This window comes from Phyllostomus hastatus, unplaced genomic scaffold (genome assembly GCF_019186645.2).
Source record: "Phyllostomus hastatus isolate PE091 unplaced genomic scaffold, TTU_PhHast_1.1 phas_scaffold_39, whole genome shotgun sequence".
NCBI classification, from domain to species: domain Eukaryota; kingdom Metazoa; phylum Chordata; class Mammalia; order Chiroptera; family Phyllostomidae; genus Phyllostomus; species Phyllostomus hastatus.
Genome location: NW_025334028.1, coordinates 3,698,098 through 3,720,418, shown reverse-complemented (window position 1 = coordinate 3,720,418; position 22,321 = coordinate 3,698,098). Strand labels below are relative to the sequence as shown.

The 22,321-nt window shown below is 35.3% G+C and overlaps 1 protein-coding gene across 1 annotated transcript in view; it reads right to left on the bottom strand.

The window, feature by feature from the left end:
- Positions 1–288: 288 nt before the first annotated feature.
- CCDC7 (coiled-coil domain containing 7) overlaps positions 289–22,321 on the bottom strand; it is a 185,219-nt gene continuing 163,186 nt past the window's right edge. Inside the window, exons 13-14 of the mRNA XM_045820006.1 lie at positions 541–771; positions 289–300 (exon numbers count right to left, since the gene is read on the bottom strand). Of these exons, the coding sequence (XP_045675962.1) occupies positions 289–300; positions 541–771 (243 nt within the window). The remainder of the gene's footprint in view (positions 301–540; positions 772–22,321) is intronic.

Below are 22,321 nucleotides of genomic sequence, written 5' to 3'. Positions count from 1 at the left end.
TACAAGTTTTCATCATAAGAAAAAATTATGTAGCTAGTTATCATGACAGATGTTAAATGAACATATTGTGCTAATAATTTTGTAAAATATACAAATGTCAAACTATTATATTGTATTATATATTAGTTACAGTATATCTGAAACTAATTTATATATATTCAACATGTCCATTATATTGTATTATACATTGGTTTCAGTACATCTGAAACCAATATATGTTGATTATATCATTATTACATAACAAATGAATATATATAAAACATTATTTTATATCTGACAAGTCTGTATTCAAACAGCTACCTTGAAAATAAAATTTCAACATTTGAATGTCTAAAAATATCAGTCACAAAGTCAATACATATTTATTTGTTTCATTTACATTCAAGATAATAATGAATTTCTATACTCAGAAGACAAAGGAAAAATCCAAGCAAAAGAGGTATATAGAAGTTTGTTAAAAATATATAAAAATAAGGGAGATATTAATATACAATATTAAATTCTAACAGCACATATTATCATCTTTGAGTATTTCCTTACCTCTGAATGTTCTTGAACTTTATCATTTGTCCTTTGTCCACTTGAATCTGCAACTTGTGCTTTTCTTGTTTCTTTCTCCAATGGTATGGATTGTGAGACTTCACTTACTTCTGTTTTACTTATTCTCTTTTCCATGATGGTCTCCTTGATGGTCTTGGTCTTCCCATCACTTTTAAGTAACTCCCTTTGATTTAGGAAATACTTTAGTTGATGCTTAGTTTTTTCAGTTTCCTGTTTTTTAAAAAGTAACCATTTATGAAGTATTATTTTTGTGACATTTTCCTGCCACTATTACAACTCTTAGAAATCTGCATATATTCATACCCATGTTACGCTGGAGGAGCTCAGTTAAACCACTAGTGTAATAGATGGTTTAATAGATCCTCAAAATTAAAAACTGTGAAAATCTTCTTCCACTCTGAAGACAATTTTTATACCCAGGAGTTTAATCATTATTACACAGGCACAATAAAAGTTAATTAAAGGTATACATATACAGAGTGATGAATTGAAATGATGATAATTAACATTTATATCAAAAAAGAAATTGTTCAAACTAAATGTTTCCTAGAATAAGATTTTTTAAAAATAAGATTTTTCTTTAAAATATTATTTTATATGAAAGAATAATTAACAAAATACAGTTTACAAATAATATTACAACAGAAAACTGATTTTTAACATTTGAATCTATATCATTTTTAATAATTTCTGAATATAACTAGCACATATAGGTATTTTTAAAATATTTATACTGGATCATAGTATACATACTCACATAATATGACCTTTTCATTATATACTGTCATAGATATGTTTCCATGACAATAAATAAACATATAAGTAAGAATACCTAAGATAATTTATTTAATAATACACTTTTATTTAGGAAATCTTTTATCAATGGACAGATTGGAGTTGGGTATCTATAATAGTGTCAACAACAAATAATTAAAAGTAGAATATATTGCTATTAAAATTTTTATATATATATATAAATATAGTATATATATACTATACATATATATATACTATACATATATACTATACATATATACATATATATATAGTGTGTATATATATATATATAGTTGTGTAAAAATCTGTACACATTTTCTCCTTAACAATAAATTTTTAGAAGTGGAATTGTTCAATAAAAAAAGATATGTCTTTAAAAGACTTTTGCTATATTTTTTTCAGGAAAAAAATCAATTCACACTACTAATAAAAATATGTGAATGATTTCTCTTTTCTACATATAGTCACAAATATTAGATATTTCTTCTTATTAAGTTTTTACCAAAAGAGTTGTTTTAAAAATGTATCCCATTCTTTTATTTTATTAAATTTATTGGGGTGACATTATTTAAGAAGATTATATAGGTTTCAAGTGTACATATCTATGATATATACTACCTGTATATTGCTTTGGTTATCCAACTCCCTAAGTCAAATAATCTTCTATCATCATATACTTTGTAACTTTTAACTGTATTTATTGAAAAGAGTGAGGCTGAATATGCTAGTGTTCATTTATTGGGCATGCATGTTTCTAAATTATGACTTCCTTATTTGTGTCCTTTATTTAGAAAGAGAGCTATCCATATTTCTTTTGAATTTGTAAAATAACTTCATGTAAAATACTTTGTAAAATTTTTCATTTTTATCTTTATATATCATTTTTATCATTAAAATTCTTTACATATATTACATATATGTGCTTATATATAATATAAATATAATATTTTACACATATTTAAAATTAAAAACTATGAAAATAGTGTCAAATTACATATATATGTGAAATCTTTCACATATTTTTATTAGGAGTATGAATTTTTTTAGGAAAAAATATAGCAAAAATCTTTTAAAGACATATCCTTTTCATGGAACAATTCCACTTCTAAAAATTTATTGTTAAGAAAATGTGTACAGATTTTTACACAACTATATATATAAATTTTAATAGTAAGTTATATATAATTATATTATATTATATATAATTATATCTATATAATTTGACACTATTACACATGTTCCCCATTTTTCCCCCTTTGTCCACCTCCACTGATCCCTTGCCCTTCTCCTCCCCTGGCCTTCACCACACTATTATCTATGTCCATGGGATATGCACACATGCTCTTTGACTAATGTCTTCACCGTCTTTTATCTAATGCCTCCCCACCCACCTCCACTTTGAAACCTGTCACTGTTCCATATATCTATGTCTCTGGTTCGATTTTGTTCATCAAGTTATTCTTTTCATTAGATTCCACATATAAGTAAGGTAATATGGTATTTGTCTTTCTCCGACTGCCTTATTTCGCTTAGTGTAATAATTTCCGGGCCCATTCACGTTGTCAGAAAGGGTAAGAGTTCCTTCGTTTTTATAGCTGCATAGTATCCCATTGTGTGAATGTACCATGGCATTTTTATCCACTCATCTACTAATAGGCATTTGGGCTGTTCTCAGATCTTGGCTATTTTAAATAATGCTGCTATGAACATAGGGGTGCATGTATTTTTTCTTATTGGTGTTTTGTGATTCCCAGGACAGGGATTGCTGGTTGAAAAGGCAATTCTATTTTTAATTTTTTTAAATGAAAGCTCCATACTGTTTTCCAAAGTGGCTGTACCAGTCTGCATTCCCATCTAAAGTGCATGAAGATTCCCTTTTCTACACATCCTCGGCAGCACTTGCTGTTTGTTGATTTGATGGTAGCCATTCTGAGTGCAGTGAGGTGTTACATCATTGCAGTTTTTAATTCTTTTTTCTTTTAAAAAATATTGATTAGGCTATCAGTTTTCCCCCTTTATCCCTCCTCTGCCCTGCACCCCCCAAACCCCCAGAATTCCCCCTCCTTAGTTCATGTCCATAGATTGTACATATAAGTTCTTTGAATTCTCTGTTTCCTATACCATTTTTAACCTCTCCCTGTCTGTTTTATGCCTAATTATGCTTCTTATTCCTTGTACTTTTCCTCCCCTCCCCCTCCCCACTGAAAACCTTCTATGTGATGTCAATTTCTCTGATTCTACTCCTGTTCCAGTTGTTTGCTTAGTTTTTGTTTTCATGGTTTTTCTTTTTCTTAGGTTTCAGTTGTTGATAGTTGTGAATTTGTTGTCATTTAACTGTTATAGCTTTTGTTCTTCTATGTCTTAGATAACTCCCTTTAACATTTCATAAAAGGCCTGGGTGATGATGAAGTCCTTTAACTTGACTTTATCTGGGAAGCACTTTATATGCCCTTCCATTCTAAATGATAGTTTTGCTGGATAGAGTAATCTTGGCTGTAGGTCCTTGCCTTTCATGATTTTGAATACTTCTTTCCAGCCCCCTATTGCCTGTTAGCTTCCTTTTGAGCAATCAGCTGATAGTGTTATGGAAACTCCTTTATAGGTAACTGTTTCCTTTTCTCTTGCTGCTTTTAAGATTCTCTCCTTATCTTTAATCTTGGGTAACTTAATGATGATGTACCTTGGTGTGTTCCTCTTTGGGTCCAACTTCTTTGGAATTCTCTGGGCTTCCTGGAAGTCTGTTTGCTTCACCAGATTGGGGAAGTTTTCCTTCATTATTTGTTCAAATATGTTTTCAATTTCTTGCTGTTGTTCTTCTCCTTTTGGCACCCCTACAATTTGGATATTGGAATATTTCAGTTTGTCCCAGAGATTTGTAAGATTCTCTTCACTATTTTTTTGAATTCTTGTTTCTTCATTCTGTTCTGGTTGGATGTTTATTTCTTCCTTGTTTTCCAAATCATTGATTTCAGTCCTGGTTTCCTTCCTGTCACTGTTGGTTCCCTGAATATTTTACTTTATTTCCCTTTGGTTATCTTTCATTTGTTCTTTCATTTTCTGATCAAGCTCAATCAGTTCTGTGAGCATTTTGATTACCAGTGCTTTTTTAAAAAAAATTACTTTAATCATTGTTCAAGCACAGTTTTCTTTCCTTTACACCCATCCCAGCCCACCCACCCATCCGTCCCCACCTTCCTCCCATTTCCACCCTCCCTAGTTTTTGTCCATGTGTCCTTTATATTTGTTCCTGTAAACCCTTCCTATTCTCCCCTGAAATTCCCCTGAAATTCCCTCCCCTCTTCCCTCTGGTAACTGTCAGCCTGTTCTCTATTTCAGTGTCTTTGGTTATATTTTGCTTGCTTCTTCATTTTGTTTATCAGGTTCCACTTAAAGGTGAGATCACATGGTATTTTTCTTTCACTGCCTGGCATTATTTCACTTAGCATGATGCTTTCCAGCTCCATCCATGCTGTTGCAAAGGGTAGGAGCCCCTTCTTTCTTTCTGCTGCATAGAATTCCATTATGTAAATGTACCACAGTTTTTTGATCCATTCATTTACTGATGGGCACCTAGGTTTCTTGCTTACCAGTGTTTTGAACTCTCCATCAGATAGGTTGGCTGTCTCCTCATTGCTTAGCTCTTTTTCTAGAGTTTTGCTGTGTTCTTTCATTTGGGCCATATTTGTTTGTCTTGGCACACCTGTTAAGTTGTAAAGGGGCAAGGCCTTAGGTATTCACCAAAGCAGGGTAACTCTCTTTGTTGCATTGTGGTGCTGTCTTTGGGGGAGGGGTCAGAGAGGGAACAATGCAGCTCACTTGTTTGCTCTAGCCCCACTTTCCAAGGAACTCTCGTGTGAGACTGGGAGTTTCTCTCACCATGGCAACCCACACTATGGTCCGCAGTCAGCTGTCAGTTTCCAGTTCAGCCAGCCTCACCCACCTGGTCTGCTTTCTTAATGTGGGTTCTCTCTGCCAGCCCCTTCCTCACTGCACTGTCTGGTCAGCTGCCTCACTGCAGGTTCTCTCAGCTCAGCGGACCTCACAGCATGGTTTGGTCTGCCATCTCACTGTGAGTCCTTTCAGCCAGCCCCACCCATGCAGTTCACAGCCTTGCCACAGGTTCTCTCCATCCACCCATCTGCTCCATCTTCCTCATCTCCCTCCTACTGGTCTGGTTGGTCTGGTTGACTGTTTCTTTAATTCCTTGGCTGTCAGAGTTCCATGCAGTTTGATTTTCTGGACTTCTGGTTGTTGATTTCTTAAAAAAAATTATTTTAATCATTGTTCAAGTACAGTTTTCTCCCATTCCAGCTCACCCACCCATGCCTCCCTACTTCCCTCCCATTACCCCCCACACCTAGTTTTTGTCCATGTGTCCTTTAAATTTGTTCCTGTAAACCCTACCCATTCTCCCCTGAAATTCCCTCTTCTCTCCACTCTGGTCACTGTCAGCCTGTCCTCTATTTCAGTCTCTTTGGTTATATTTTGCTTGTTTCTTTGTTTTGTTGTTTAGGTTCCTGTTAAAGGTGACATCATGTGGTACTTGTCTTTCACTGCCTGGCTTGTTTCACTTAGCATAATGCTTGCCAGCTCCATCCATGCTGTTGCAAAGGGTAGGAGCTCCTTCTTTCTTTCTGCTGCATAGAATTCCATTGTGTAAATGTACCATAGTTTTTTGATCCATTCATTTACTGATGGGCATCTAGATTGCTTCCAGCACCTAGCTATTGTAAATTGTGCTGCTATGAACATCGGGGTGCAAAGGTTCTTTGTATTGGTGTTTCAGTGTTCTTAGGATATAGTTCCAGCAGTGGAATTGCAGGGTCAAAAGGCAGATCCATTTTTAGTTTTCTGAGGAAGTTCCATACTGCTTTCCATAGTGGTTGTACCAGTCTGCAGTCCCACCAACAGTGCACTAGGGTCCCATTTTCTCCACAACCTCTCCAACACTTGTTGTTTGTTGCTTTGTTTATGATGGCCATTCTGACTGGTGTGAAGTGGTATCTCATTGTGGTTTTAATTAGCATCTCTCTGATAGCTAGTGATATTGAACATGCTTTCATGTGTCTCTGAATCCTCTGTATGTCCTCCTTGGAGAAGTGTCCATTCAAGTCCTTTGCCCATTTTTTAATTGGGTTACTTGTATTCTTAGAGTGGAGTCATGTAAATTCTTTATATATTTTGGAAATGAAAACCTTGTCTGAGGTATCATTGGCAAATATGTTTTCCCATACAGTTGGTTCTCTTTTTATTTTGATACTGCTTTCTTTAGCTATGCAAAAGCTTTTAATTTTGATGAGGTCCCATTTGTTTATTCTTTCCTTTATGTCCCTTGCTCTAGGAGACATGTCAGTAAACATGTTTCTGCGTGAAATATCTGAGAATTTCCTGCCTACGTTCTCTTCTAGGACTTTAATGGTGTCATGGTTTATATTTAAGTCTTTCATCCACCTTGAATTTATTTTTGTATAAGGTGTAAGTTGGTGCTCGAGTTTCATTTTTTTTGCACATAGCTGTCCAGTTCTCCCAACACCATTTGTTGAAGACGCTATTTTTATTCCATTTTATGTTGCTGCTTCCTTTGTCAAATATTAATTGACCATAGAGACTTGGGTTTATTTCTGGGCTCTCTGTTCTGTTCCATTGGTCCATGTGCCTGTTTTTATGCCAGTACCAGGCTGTTTTGATTACAGTGGCCTTGTAGTATAGTTTAGTGTCAGGTATTGTGATCCCTCCTACTTTACTCTTCTTTCTCAAAATTGCAGCAGCTATTCAGGGTCATTTATGGCTCCATATAAATTGTTGAAGTGTTTGTTCTATGTCTGTGAAATATGCCATTGGTACTTTAATAGGAATTGCATTGAATGTGTAAATTGCTTTTGGTAGTATGGACATTTTGATGATATTAATTCTTCCAATCCATGAACACGGTATATGTTTCCATTTGTTTGTGTCTTCCTTGATTTCTTTCCTCAGTGTTATGTAGTTTTCTGAATAGAGGTCTTTTACCTCTTTGGTTAGCTTTATTCCTAGGTATTTTATTTTTCTTTTTGCTATTTCAAATGGGATTTTTTTCTTGATTTCTGCTTCTGCTGTTTCATTGTTGGTGTACAAAAATGCCTTTGATTTCTAGATATTGACTTTGTATCCTGCTGTTTTGCCAAATTCATTTATTAGGTCAAGCAGTTTTTTGGTGGAGTCTATAGGATTTTCTATGTACACTATCATGTCATCTGCAAACAGTGACAGTTTTGTTTCCTCCATTCTGATTTGGATTCTTTTTATTTCCTTTTCTTGTCTGATTGCTGTGGCTAAAACTTCCAGTACTATATTGAATAGAAGTGGTGAAAGTGAACATCCTTGTCTTGTTCCTGATCTTAGTGGAAAAGATTTTAATTTTTGCCCATTGAGTATAACGTTGGCTGTAGGTTTCTCATATATGGCCTTTATTATGTTGAGGAATGCTTCACATACTATTCCCACTTTGCTGAGTGTTTTTATCATAAATGGGTGCTGTACCTTATCAAATGCTTTTTCTGCATCTATTGATATGATCATGTGGTTTTTGTCTTTGCTTTTGTGTATGTGACATATTACATTTACTGATTTGTGAATATTGTACCATCCTTGCATACCTGGAATGAATCCCACTTGGTCATGGTGTATGATCTTCTTAATGTACTGTTGGATGTGGTTTGCCAGTATCTTGTTGAGGATTTTAGCATCAATGTTCATCAATGATATTGGCCTGAAGTTTTCTTTCTTTGTTGTGTCTTTATCTGGTTTTGGAATTAGGATGATGTTGGCCTCATAAAAAGAGTTTGGGAGTCTTCCATCTTTTTCGATTTTTTGGAATAGTCTGTGAAGGATAGGGGTTAGCTCTTCCTTAAACGCTTTGTAGAATTCTCCTGTGAAACCATCTGGCCCAGGGCTTTTGTGTGTTGGGAGTTTTTTTATTACTGCTTCAATTTCTTTTGCTGTTATTGGTTTGTTCAGGCTTTCTGCTTCTTTTTCCTTGAGTTTTGTAAGATTATATTTTTCTAGAAATTTTTCCATTTCATCTAGGTTTTCAAATTTCTTGGCATACAATTCTTCATAGTAATTTCTTACAGTCTTTTGTATTTCAATGGTATCTGTTGTAATCTCTCCTCTTTCATTTCTGATTGTATTTTTTGGGTTTTCTTTTTTTTCTTGATGAGTCTGCTTAAAGGCTTGTTGATTTTGTTTATCTTTTCAAAGAACCAGCTCTTGGATTAATTGATCTTTAGAATTGTGCTTTTAGTCTCTATGTCATTTAATTCTGCTCTGATCTTGGTTATTTCCTTCCTTCTGCTTGCTCTGGGCTGTCTTTGTTGTTGTTCCTCAAGTTCTTGTGGACGTAGGATTAGGTTGTTTGTTTGAAATGTTTCTAACTTTTTTAGGTGGGCCTGTATCACTATGAACTTCCCTTTCAGGACTGCCTTGGCTGTGTCCCATAAGTTTTGGGTTGTTGTGATTTCGTTTACATTTGTTTCCAGAAACCTTTTGATTTATTCCCTAATATCATTCTTGACCCATTCATTGTTTAATAGCATGCTATTTAATCTCCATGATTTTGAGTGTTTTGGGTTTTTTTCCTTGGGGTTGGTTTCCAGCTTCAGTCCCTTGTGATCCGAGAAAATGTTTGGTATGATTTCAATTTTTTTTTGAAATTGTTGAGGCTTGTTTTGTGTCCTATCATGTGGTCGATCTTTGAAAATGTTCCATGTACATTTGAAAAAAATGTGTATTTAGCTTCTTTGGGGCGGAGGGTTCTGTATATATCAGTAAAGCCCATTTCATCTAGGGTGTTGTTCAATGCCACAATATCTTTGTTGATATTTTGTTTGGAAGATCTGTCCATTTTTGATAGTGGGGTGTTAAAATCCCCCACTATAATTGTGTTGCTCTCAATATCTTTCTTGAAGTCCTCTAAGATTTTCTTTATATATCTGGGTGCTCCTATGTGGGATGAATATATATTTACAGTATTTCTGTCTTCTTGGTGATTCTTCCCTTGACTATTATGAAATGACCTTCTGGGTCTCTCTTTATGGTCCTTTTTTAGAAGTCTATTTTGTCAGATATGAGCATTGCTACCCTGGCTTTTTTTTTCTTGTCCATTTGCTTGGAAAATTTGTTTCCAGTCATTCACTTTCAGCCTGTGCAGATCTTTTATCCTGAAGTGGGTCTCTCATAGGCAGCATATGTGTGGGTCATGTTTTCTTATCCAATCAGCTATTCTATATCTTTTAATTGGAGCATTTAATCCATTTATGTTTAAGGTTATTATTGATAGGTACTTATTCATTGCCTGTTATGTACGTGTGTTACTCTCTCACTCTCTCTTTTCCTTTCTTTCCTTAAAGCAGTCCCTTTAGTATCTCTTGCAGAGCTGGTTTAGTGGAGGTGTATTCTTTTAGACTTCTTTTGTCTGAGATGCTTCTTATTTGGCCTTCTATCTTGATTGAGAGGCTTGCAGGGTAAAGTAGCCTTGGTTGCAGGCCTCTGGTTCTCATTACTTGGATTATTTCTTGCCGTTCTCTTCTGGCATGGAGTGTTTTCCTTGAGAAGTCAGCTGTTAGCCTTATTGTGGCTCCCTTGTATGCTACTTCCTGTTTCTCCCTCGCTGCCTTTAAGATTCTCTCTTTGTCTTGAAATTTTGCCATTTTAATTATGATGTGTCTTGAGGTGGGTCTCTTTGGGTTCCTATTGATTGGAACTCTCTGTGTTTCCTGGATTTGTGTGAAGTTTTCTCTCATCAGATTAGGGAAGTTTTCCCATCATTACTTTTTCAAATAGGTTTCCTATCCTTTGTTCTTCTTCTTTTCCTTCTTGTATCCCTATTATACGGATATTATTATGTTTCATATTGTCTTGCATTTCTCTTAATCCCTCTTCATTCTTTCTGAGCCTCTTTTACTTTTCTTGCTCTTTCTGGGTGTTTTCTTCTCCTTTGTCCTCTACCTCACTGATCCGATCTTCTGCTTCAATGATCCTGCTTTTCATTCCTTCTACTGTGTTCTTCAGTTCAGAAATTGTATTCTTCATTTCCTCTTGGCCCTTGTTGAGAGTTTCTATTTCCTTTTTTATGCTGATATAGTTTTCAGTGAGTTCATTGTAGCTTCCCTGTAGTTTCTGGTAGCTCATTGTGAGCTCATTGAGCTTCCTGACGATCATTACTTTGAACTCAATATCTGATAGTTGAATTGCCTCTATTTCATTTAGCATTCTTTCTGAGGCTTCCTCCTTTCCTTTCATTTGTGGATTGTTTCTTTGTCTTCCCATTGTTTGTGAGACTCTTCTTGTTAGCCTCAGCTTCTTAAATTGATCAGTTTTGGCTCCCAGGGTTTATGGTGTGAACTTCTTTAGTAGAATAGCAGTGAGTTTCAGTGGTGCAGTTTCCTTGATCTTCCAAGCTCACTGGTCTTGGGCTGTCATTTAAGTTGGCTTTATGTTTGCCTTTGGGTTTTGATTTTTGTTGGGTCTTTCTTTGGTGGTTCCTTCCCACCAGCTGGTTAAATGAGGGTCACTCTGTCCACCACCTCCTGTATTTTGTTGTGCTGGTGAGGGCAGGTTGTGTTGAAGCTGGTTCTTCTGTGTGTATAAGGTTTAAAGAATTCTTGTTCAGTTGTTTGTATTGTGTACTGTCTCTACTATTTAGTTGTATTTCCAGATAGGTCCTGGATTGAGGTTTGTGTGGTTACTACTCCCTCCTTCACCTTCTTCTGTTGTTATCTGTTAGTGGTTCCTTTGTTGTTGGGTTTCCTCTTCCAGTGGGTATCCTGGTGTTCATCACCTCCACCTATTCTTTTTTGTCATCAGTTGGAGGGGGAAGGCAAAATGGTTTAAGACAGCAACAGAGAATTTTATGCTATTTACAGTAGTAGCAAGTAGGGAAGAGATAGGAGATCCTTTGACTATGTATAGTGTTAACCGTGATCTTCCACCCAGCTAGCTGATTTTTAGAAAGGATGGAAAGAAGATAAGATTCTTGTTGGGGAAGGAAGGATTGTGAGTTGGATCTATAAAGCAGGGAGGTTGTGGAAGGTCAGATTCTGGGGTAAGGTGAGAGTAAAGGATAGTAAATACGTGTAATGTGTGAGAGAATAGAGTTAACCACTACAGTAATAGAGTTCAGGAAACTTTGAAATGGGCTAAGATCTGGGGGGGTGGGGGGGGTTGTGAAGTAATTACAATTTCATGGAACAGCAGTTGTTTACAATAATATTATGGCAACAATCATATGACAGAATCTATGAGATCTAGTTAAGAAGAGTAGGGAGTACAGAACCTCAAGTAGTGTGCTAATGGGACACAGGTGAGTTAAAGGACAGTAAGTAGATTAGCAATACAGTATGGAAAGAGATATCGGGGAAAGCTGTCAGGTCATACAATATAGCCAGCCTAGCAAAGCAGACTATACAAAAAAGAAGAGGGATATAAAAATACTATTAAAAAAAGATGTAGGAATACTGGAAAAATAATAATAATACAAATATGCAATAACTTGCAGGTTCTCTGTAATAGCAGAGTAAAATTTATCTCACTGTCCCAGATGTTGTGATGCCCCTTCTTTGGGTTCAACTTTGCTCTTATCACAGATCCAGGATTTTGTCTCACTTGTAGGTATTTAGAAAAAATTTTAAAAAGTAAAAATAGAAAAGGCAGACGAAGGAAGGAAGAAGAGATAAAATTGGAGGACAGGAAGGAGGAAGGAATAAAGCAAGAAATCAGGTAAGAGAGGAAAAAGAAATCAAAAGAGAATAAAAACAATAAAAATTTAAAAAGTAATAATTATTAAAAAAATAGAATCAAATTTAAAAGTCTCTTGGTTTCAAAATGGCCAAACCGGTTTTTCTGCTCCTGCTGGCTGAGGCAGGCTGAAGGATGATTGGTATGGCTTTTCTTCCTAGGCCAGTGGAGCCAGCGCTGGCTCCTCAGCCTTGCGCCCTGGGTGTGGGAATCAGGTCTTTCCCCGGGGTTACTGCTGTGGACTGGGGTGCGGGGATGCTCTCCTTGCATGCCCGTGTGCCTGCATGCCCACGGCTAGGTAACTGGGAAGCTGGAGCCACTGATCACTTTAGGAGAATTCCCGAAACAGTGTCTGTGTCTATTCACTCCTTTCTCTTGAGAAATTCCTCCCGTTCAAGCCTGCCAAGCCTGCCGCTCCCCTCAGTGGCCTGGCTTCACCCACCGCCAAATGCTCCAGCCAGACGGGTGACTGTGGGGGTCCGGGCTTGCTGTGTGACCCAGCCTCTCTGGTGTCTACAGCCTCCAAAGGTGCTCACAGTCCCTGCGTGTTTGCTAGCACCTGGATTCCTCCCAGTGCCGCTCAGACCTTGTTTGGCTGGGGAGGGAGCAGTTGTCCTGGCTCTCTCCCAAGGACCCTATGGCAAACCCAGCAGCGGGGTGGCCCCTGGGCCCCCGGGCCTGGGGCTGCAGTCCCCAGACCACACGCTGGTCCCTGGGACCCTACCTTGTTGCAGCACTCTTCTTAGGGTCCGGTCTTCGGTCTTTTGGTTCTGCCACAATCCTTGGTCCCCTATTTTAAAAAATGCTGAAGTATGTTGGTTGCTTGCCTCTCTACTCCATAGATCGGTCAGGATTTTCTCCCCTGAGCAGAGGGAAGCTGAATCTGCTGCTTCCTATTCCAATGCCATTTTAGCCCCCTTGGTTGTTGATTTTTTTAGATTAGTCATTATCCTCCTTTTGGTTGTGTGAGAACGTGAAGGATTTCTATCTATACCTCCATCTTGGCCAGAGCTCTCATTGCAGTTTTTATTTGCACCTCTCTGATAATTAGTGACATTGAGCATTTTCCATATGTCTATTGGCCATCTGTATGCACTCCTTGGAAAATGGTCTATTCATGCCCCTTGCCCATTTTTTCATGGGATTGTTTGTCTTCATAGTGTTATGTTGTGTAAGTACTTACATATTTTAGAAATTAACCCCTTATCAGATACATCATTGGAAAATATATTCTCTCCTAGAGTGGGTTCCCTTTTCTATTTATTGATGGTTCCTTTTGCTATGTAGATACTTTCTAGTTTGATGTTGTCTCATTTGTTTACTTTTTTCTTTGTTTCCCCTACCCTAGGGGATATATCAGCAAAAATGTTGTTCTTAGAGATGTCCAAGCTTGTATTACCCATATTTATTTCTGTGATTTATCTTTTTGTTACTTACATTTAAGTCATTTATCTATTTTGAGTTTATTCCCGTATATGGTATAAGATGATGGTTTGGTTTCACTTTTTTGCATATACCCATCCAAATTTCTCAACACCATTTTGAAGAAACTGCCTTTACTTCATCATATGCTTTTGCCTCCTTTGTAAAATATTAATTGACCATAAAACTGTGGATTGATTTCTGGGTTCTTTGTTCTGTACCATTGATCTATATGCCTACTCTTATGCCAATACCAGGCTTTTTTTATTACAGTGCTCTTGTAATATAGTTTGATATTAGGTATAGTAATATCTCAAATTGTGTTCATCTTTCTCAAGATTGCTGAGGCTATTCAGATGCTGCTTTGGTTCCATATAAATTTTTGGAATTTTGTTCTAAATGTGTGAAATATGTCACTGCTATTTTAATAGAAATTTCATTGTGTCTATACATAGATATGTGTAGTACAAGCATTTATATGATGTGAATTCTTACAATCTATGAAAAAGGTATATGCTCTACTTATTTGTATCTTCCTCAATTTCTTTCTTTAATATCTTATAGATTTCTGAGTACAAGACTTTTACCTCCTTGGTTAACTTTATTTTAAGTTACCTTTTTTATTTGTTGCCATGGTAAATGTGACTGTTTTCTTAGTTTTTCTTTCTAAGAGTTAATTATTAATATACAAAACTGTCACCAATCTGTGAATATTTATTTTGTATTTTTGTACTTTACTGAATTCAATGATTAGATCTAGTAGTTGGTGGATTCTTTATGGTTTTCTATGTATAATGTCATGTCATTTGTGAATGACAGTTTTACTTCCTCCTTTCCAATTTGGATGCCTTTAATTTCTTCTTCTTGACTGATTCCTATGGCTAGTACTTCCAGTACTATGTTGAATAAGAGTGGTGGAACCAGACTTGCCTATCTTGTTCCTGACCTTACAGAAAACATTTTTTAGTTTTTGCTTATTGAGTATGATGCTTGCTGTAGATTTCTCATATATGGCATTTATTATATTGTGGTATGCTTCCTATATTCCCACTTTCCTGAGTGAGTGCTGTATATTATCAAATGCTTCTTATTCCACATCTATTTATTTGATCATGTGGTTTTTGTCTTTCCTTTTGTTTATGTGAGATATACACACACACACACACACACACACACACACACACACACAGACATTTATACATTTATTGACTTGTGAATATTTTACCATCCTTGCATCCCTGGGATAAATCCCACCTGATGATGATGTATGATATTTTTAATGTATTGGTGGATCTAGTTTGTTAATATTTTGTTGCGGACTTCGGCATCTATGTTCATCAGGTATATTGGCCTATACATTTCTCTTTTTTTTGTAATGTCTTTATCTGGCTTTTGAATTAGGATAATGCTTGCCTAGTAAAATGAGCTTTGAAGTCTTACCTCCTGTTGAATTTTTGGAATACTTTGAGAAGGATAAGTGTCAGTTCTTCTTTGAATATTTGGTAAAATTCACCTCTGAAGCCATCCAGTGAAGGATTTTTTGTGTTGGGAGTTTTTGATTACTGCTTCAATTTCATTAATTGTTATCAGTGTATTCAGGTTTTGTAATTCTTTCTGATTCAATTATGGAAGATTGTGTTTTTCTAGTAATTTATCCATTTTGTTCAGGTTGTCCAATATCTTGGCATATAGTTGTTTTCATAATATTTTGTTACAATCTTTTGTATCTCTGTGATGTCTGTTGTTAGTTCTCTTCTTTCATTTCTGATTTTATTTATTGGGGTCCCTTTTCTTTTTAATTGATGTGTCTGGTGAAAGGTTCATCAATCTTGTTTATGTTTTCAAAGAAGAAGCTCTTGGTGTCACTGATCTTTTGTATGGTCTTTTTTAGTCTCCATGTCATTTATTTTTGCTTTAATATTTATTATTTTCTTTTTAATACTCACCCAGACTTTCATTGTTATTTTTCTAGTTCTTTTAGTTGTAGGGTTAGATTGTTTATTTGAGATTTTTCTTGCTTCTTGAGGTAGACCTGTAAGGCTATGAACTTTCCTCTCAGGACTACTTTTGCTGTGTACACAGATTTTGATTTTTTGCATGTTCATTTTCATTTGTTTTGAGGCAAACTTTTATTTCTCCCTTGACCTTCTTTCTAACCCATTAATTGTTTAATATCATGCAATTTAGACTCAATGTGTTCGAATGTTTTTCCACTTTTTTTATGGTAGTTGATTTTCAGTGTCATGTCATTGTGTTTTAACATGTTTGATATGATTTCAGTCTTCTTTAATATGTTTAGACTAATTTTGTGTTTTAATATATGGTTTATCTTTGAGAATGTCCCATGTGCACATGAGAAGAATGAATACTGTGCTGTTTTGCTTTGAAATGTTCTGTAAGTATCAGTGAAATTCATCTGATATAGTGTGTTAAGGTTACTGTTTTCTTGTTGATTTTTTTTTTGTCTAGAAGATCTAGCCATTGATGACAGGGGGGTGTGTTAATATCTTCCACCATCCACCAAGGTTTTCTTTACACATTTAATATTTAGGTGCTCCTCTATTGGGTGCTCTATGTTCACAAGGTTTATATCTTCTTTTTGGACCAATCCCTTTAGTATTATGTAGTGACCTTCTTTACTCCTTGTTATGGCCTGTGTCTTGTAGTCTATTGTGTCAGATTGCTACTCCACCTTTTTTGTTTATTTGTTTCCATTTTTTAATATTTTTTCATCCCTTCACTTTCAGCCTATGAGTATATTTTGTTTTCAAATTGGTCTCTGTTAGACAGCATATGTGGGTCACGTTTCCTCATTCCTTATCCATTCAGCTACACAGTGTTTTTTTTTTTTATTATTGGAACATTCAAATCATTAACAGTTAAGATTATTCTTGACAGGTACTTATTTATTACCATTTTTATACCTTAGTTATTTATTTACTGTCTCAGATCTTATATTTATGCCTTTTATTCATTTTGAATTGATTTTTGTAATAGGGACCAACCTGTTATCTAGTTCCATCCTTATGCACATGGTTTTCCAGTTTACCCAGCATCATTTATTTCAAGGATTTTATTTTCTGTAGTGTGTGCTTTTTACTCCTTTATCAAAAATTATTTGCCCATATGTGTGTGGTTTTATTTCTGGGCTCTCAATTCATTTCCATTGGTCTGTGTGTCTCTTCTGTCAATACCTTTCTGTTTTGATTATCACAGTTTTGTAGTATAATTTTAAGTCACATAGTGTGATACCTTTATCTTCATTCTTTTTTCTCAGGATTACTTTGACTATTTGGGGTTTTTTGTGGTTACAAACAAGTGTGGTGAATTTTGCTCTATTAAAATATTACATTGGGATTTTAAAGGGGATTGCATTAAATCTGTGTATTACTTTGGGTAATATGGCCATTTTAACTATGTTGATTCTTCAAATCCATGAACAGACAATATCTTTCCATTGCATTATCTTTTTTCAGTCTCCTATTAATGCCTTCTAGGTTTCAGTATATAGATATTCACATCCTATCTTAAATTTATTCCTAGGTATTTTATTATTTTTGTTGGAACTGAAAAGGATTTTTTTTCATTTTTTTCCTGAAGTTGCATTGTTAGTATATAGAAAAGCAGTGGATATTTGTACATTGATTTTGTATTCTGCAACTTGTCCACATTTTGTTTATTGTTTCTAATCATTTTGGGAGTCTTTATGGCTTTTTTTAAAACAGAATCATATAATCTGCAAAAAGTGGCACATTTACTTTCAAATTTGGATGCATTTTCTTTCTTTCTCTCACCTGATTACTCTGCTTAGGAGTTCCACAACTATGTAAATAAGAGTGTTAAGTGTGGGCATTCTTATCTTCTCATTTTAGAGGAAAATCATTCTGTTTTTCACCATTATGATATTGGCTGAGGTTTTGTCACATATGGTCTTTAGTATGTTGATGTACTTTCTATACCTGTTTTATTGAGTGTTTTAATCACAAATGGATGTTGTATCTTAACAAATGCTTATTTGCAACTATTAATAAAATCATATGTTTTTATCCTTGGTTTTATTAGTGTGGTGAATCACATCAATTGGTTTGTGTAGGTTGATGATCTTTGTGCCACTGGAATGAACCCCACTTATCATGGTGTGTTATTTTAATGTCTCATTGTATTAAATTTTCTATTATTTGTTTACGATATTTGCACCTGTATTCATCAGAGATATTGATTGGTCTATAGTTTTCTTTTTAAAGTTATCCTTGGCAGGTTTTGGTATCACAGTTAAGATGGTATCATAAAATGTGTTAGGAAGTAGTATCTTTCCTAAAATTTTTTCAAAGAGTTTGAGGAGGATGGGTATTAAGTCTTCCTTGAATGTTTGGTAAAATTCACTAGTCAAGCCATCTGGTACTGGACTTTTATTTTGGGGGATGCTTTTACTTGTTTTTCATTTTCTTCACGGTTTATCCACCCATTTAGATTTTCCATTATTTTATTATTCAATTTAGGAAGATTATACATATTTAGGAACTTACCACTTCTTCTAGGTTATTGAATTTGGAGGCATAGTGTATTTCATGGTATTCTGGTATGAACCTTTGGATATCTGTGATGTCTGTGGTAATTCTATTCTTTCATTTCTGAATTATTATATGAGACTTTTCATTGAGTCTAGCTAGGGGTTTGTCAATTTTATTAATCTTTTCAAAGAACCTACTCTTTGCTGTATTAATTTTTGTATAATAATTTGTTCTCTATTTTATTCATTTCTGCTCTCTTTTCTATTATTTCCTTTCTTCTGCTGATGTTGAGCTGCTTTTGTTATTCTCTTTCTAGTTCTTTAAGATGTAAGGTTAGATTGTTTACAAGGGATTCAGTTGTTTCTTGAGCTATGCTTTCAATGATACAAACTTCCTTCTTAACACTACTTTGGAGTATCCTGGAAGTTTTGATATGTCATATTGTCATTCTCACTTGTGTTTATATGTCTTCTGATCTTACCTTTTATTTTTTCTTTGACACAGTCACTTTTTAGTAGTAGTTACTGAATGTGCACATATTTGGGGGGTTTCAATTCTTCCTGCAGTTTAATTTCTAATTTCTTTTGTAATAAACCTTATTTTATTTTTTATTGTTGTTCAACTACAGTTGTCCCCATTTTCCCCCACCTGCCATATCCCACAATCAAAGCTAAGCCCCATTGTCTTTGTCCAAGGGTCCTTTCTACATGTTCCTTGATGACCGTCCCCCTCCTTACCCAGCTATTACCCTCCCCCCTCAGGTTACAGTAAGTTTTTTGTTTATTTCAACATCTCTGTTATATTTTGCTTCCTCATTTGTTTTGTTGATTATACATCTTATAAATGAGATCATATGATACTTGTCTTTCAATGCCTGGCTTATTTCACTTGGCATAATGCCCTCCAGTTCCATCCGTGCTGTTGCAAAGAGCAGGAGATCCATACTTTCTGCTGCATAGTATTCCACTGTGTACCTGTACCAGTTTTTTGATCCACTCATTTAGTGACTGGCATTTAGACTGTGTCCAGCACTTGGCTATTATAAATTGCACTGCTATGAACATTGGGGTGCATAGATTAATTTGAATTGGTGTTTCAAGATTTTTATCATGTAATCCCAGCAGTGAAATTGCCAGGCCAAAAGTCAGTTCCATTTTTAGTGTTTTGAGGAAATTTCCATACCATTTTCCACAGTGGCTGCAACAGTCTGCAATCTCACCAACAGTACCCTAGGGTTCCCTTTTCTCCACAACCTCTCTAACACTTGTTTGATTTGTTTGTGATGGCTATTCTGATGGGTGTGAAGTGATATCTCATTGTGGTTTTATTTTGCATCTCACTGATGGTTAGTGATGCTGAGCATCTTTTCTTATGTCTCTGGACCCTCTCCAAATGTCCTCCTTAGAGAACTGTCTATTTATGTCCTTTGCCCATTTTTTCACTGGATTGTTTGTCTTCTTGATGTGGAGTCTTAAGATTTATTTATAAATTTTGGAGATCAAACCCTTCTTTGAAGGCATAATTAGAAAATACATTTTCCCATACAGTTGGTTCCCTTTTCATTATGCTGATGTTTTACTTAGCTATGCAGAAGCTTTTTATTTTGATGAAACCCATTTCTTTATTCTTTCCTTTATGTTCCTTATTCAAGGGAACATACAAGTGAAAATATTACTGTGTGGAATATCTGGGATTTTCATGCCTATGTTCTCCTGAAGGATTTTTATGGTGTCATGACTTACATGTAAAGCTTTTATCCATCTTGATTTTGTGTATGGGTATGGTGCAATTTGGTGTTTGAGTTTCAAAGTTTCAAAGCATTGTGTTTGTGGAATCACCTTCATAAGTTGTCAACATTTTTAAATTTGTTAAAGCTAGTTTTGTAACCCAACATATGGTTTGTTCTTGAGAAGTTCCATGTGCACTGAGGAAGAATGTGTAATCTGATGTTCTGTGATGAAAGGTTTTCTAAATGTATATTTTGTCTATGGTGTCACTTAAGGCAGATATATTTTTTTAAATTTTCTGTCTGGACAGAGTGTCTAGAGAGGTCAGTAGAGGAGGGTGGTCCCTTACTATGGATGTGCTTTTGTCAATTTCTCCCTATAGATTTCTTTAGTAGAACATTTACATATTTTATGTTTCCTTGTTGGATGCATATATATTAAGAAGAGTTATATCATCTCGATGTAGTGTCTCCAATATTTTTATAAGATGTTTATCTTTAAATCTTGTTACTTTAGTTCACTTTAAATCTATTTTGTCAGTATAAGTATAGCTACACTTGCTTTTCTGTGGATATTTTCTTGGAGAATGATTGTCCATATTTTCACTTTAAATTTAGCTTTGTCTTTGCACCTTACATGTGTCTCTGGAAGGCACCACATGCTTGGGGTTTTTTAAAATATGTTAATTATTTATTTTAGGAGGGAAAGGGAGAGAGCAAGAGAGAAAGAGAAGCATTGATGTGTGAGAGACACGTCAATCGGTTGCCTCTCATATGTGCCCCAACCAGGCACTGAACCTGCAACCCAGGCATGTGTTCTGACAGGAGATCAAACAAACTGATGACCTTTTGATTTGCAGAAAGTTGCTCAACCAAGAGAGTGATACCAGTAAGGGCTGGGTTTTGTTTTTTGATTCAGTTTGTTACTCTGGGAATTCACCTCTTTATTTGTAAATTCAGTCCATTTACATTTATTATGTGCGAGGATTTCCTACAGCTATTTTATCCTTTGTTTTCTTGAAGCTCTCCACCTCTATTGGTTGTTTTTGTGTTTTTGTCTGGTGTATTTGTTTGATGGCATTCCTAACTTCCATGCTCTATTTCCTCTTTTATACACTATGAGTCTCAGTTTTTTTTTTGTTTTTTGTCAGGGGTTACCATTGGATTTATGAAAAATTAAGTTTCATGTATACAGTAGTTTTCTTGATGCATCTTAACTTCATCACTTTTTGGCTAATTCAGATATTTCCCCCTTCCCTTTTTATGATTTTATTGTCACAAATTATCCTTTCTCTGTGCTCTAAGTTTGTTGTTCATCTTGCTCATAGGTTTGTTACCTTTTGTTCTTCATTTCAGGTAGAATAACTTTTTTGAGTATTTTCTATACTGGAAGTCATTTGGTAATGAATTCCCTCAGCTTTTGTATGTCTGGAAAATTCCTTTATTTCTCCTTCATATTTAAAGGATAACTTTGCTGGATATATTATTCTTGGCTGTTAAGTTCTCTCTTTCAGTTGTTTGAATATTTGGTTTCGTTCTCTTCTGGCTAGTAGAGTTTCTGCTGAGAAGTCTGATGATAATCTGATGGGCTCTCCTTTGTAGGTTACTTTTTTCTTTTCCCTGGCTGTCTTGAGAATCTTATCTTTGTCATTAATTTTTGATGGTTTTAATACAATGTGTTTTGGAGAAGGCTTCTTTATACTGTGGTAACTAGGTGTTCTGTTTGCTTCTTGGATTTGAGGATCTAGTTCTTTCTGCAGGTTTGGGGAGTTCTCATCTACTCTTTGAACAGGCTCTCAGTTCCTTTCTCCCTGTCTTCTTTTTCCAGTATGCCTATTATACTTATAAAGCTTTTACTGATAAAATCAGATATAGTTCTCATAGAGCTCTTTTTTTTTATGCTCAGATCTCTCTCTTCTGTTTGTGTCATTTCTAGATTTCCATCTTTGATACCACTGATTCTTTTATCCATTTGATGTGCTCTGTATCCTAGGCTCACTAGTTCATTGTTGATCTCTTTTATTGAACTCTTCGTCTCCAATATTTTTGCCTGTTTGTTTTTTGAAGTTTCAGTCTCCTTGGTGAAGCACTCCTTTAATTCATTGTTTGCTGAGCTTGTGAAATTGTCTGTTTGTACCTTCTTACATCTCATTGAGTATTTCAGAACTCCAATCTTGAATTCTCCTTCATTTGTGTCACATATTTCTGTGTTTGTAAGCTTGTTTTATTGGAGATTTTTAATATTATTTCTGAGCTGCAGTGCTACCTTGATTATTCATGGTATTTGATGGATTTCTTCTTTATGTAGGCACCATCAATTTGCGAAGGGAATTTCTCTAGCAGATTAATATGAAGAGGTCTTTGTTATATTTTTCAGTAGGGGGCACTGGATCATAAGCTTTTTGTTTGTTTGTTTGTTTTTTTGGTTGGTTGGTTGGTTGGTTGGTTGGTTTTAGCTCTGTGAAATCCCAGGGTAGCCCTGCTGTCTCTGGCTGTCCTCAGTGTACCCATGATGCATTGAGGTTGGGTGAGAACTGGGGCAATGCACCAG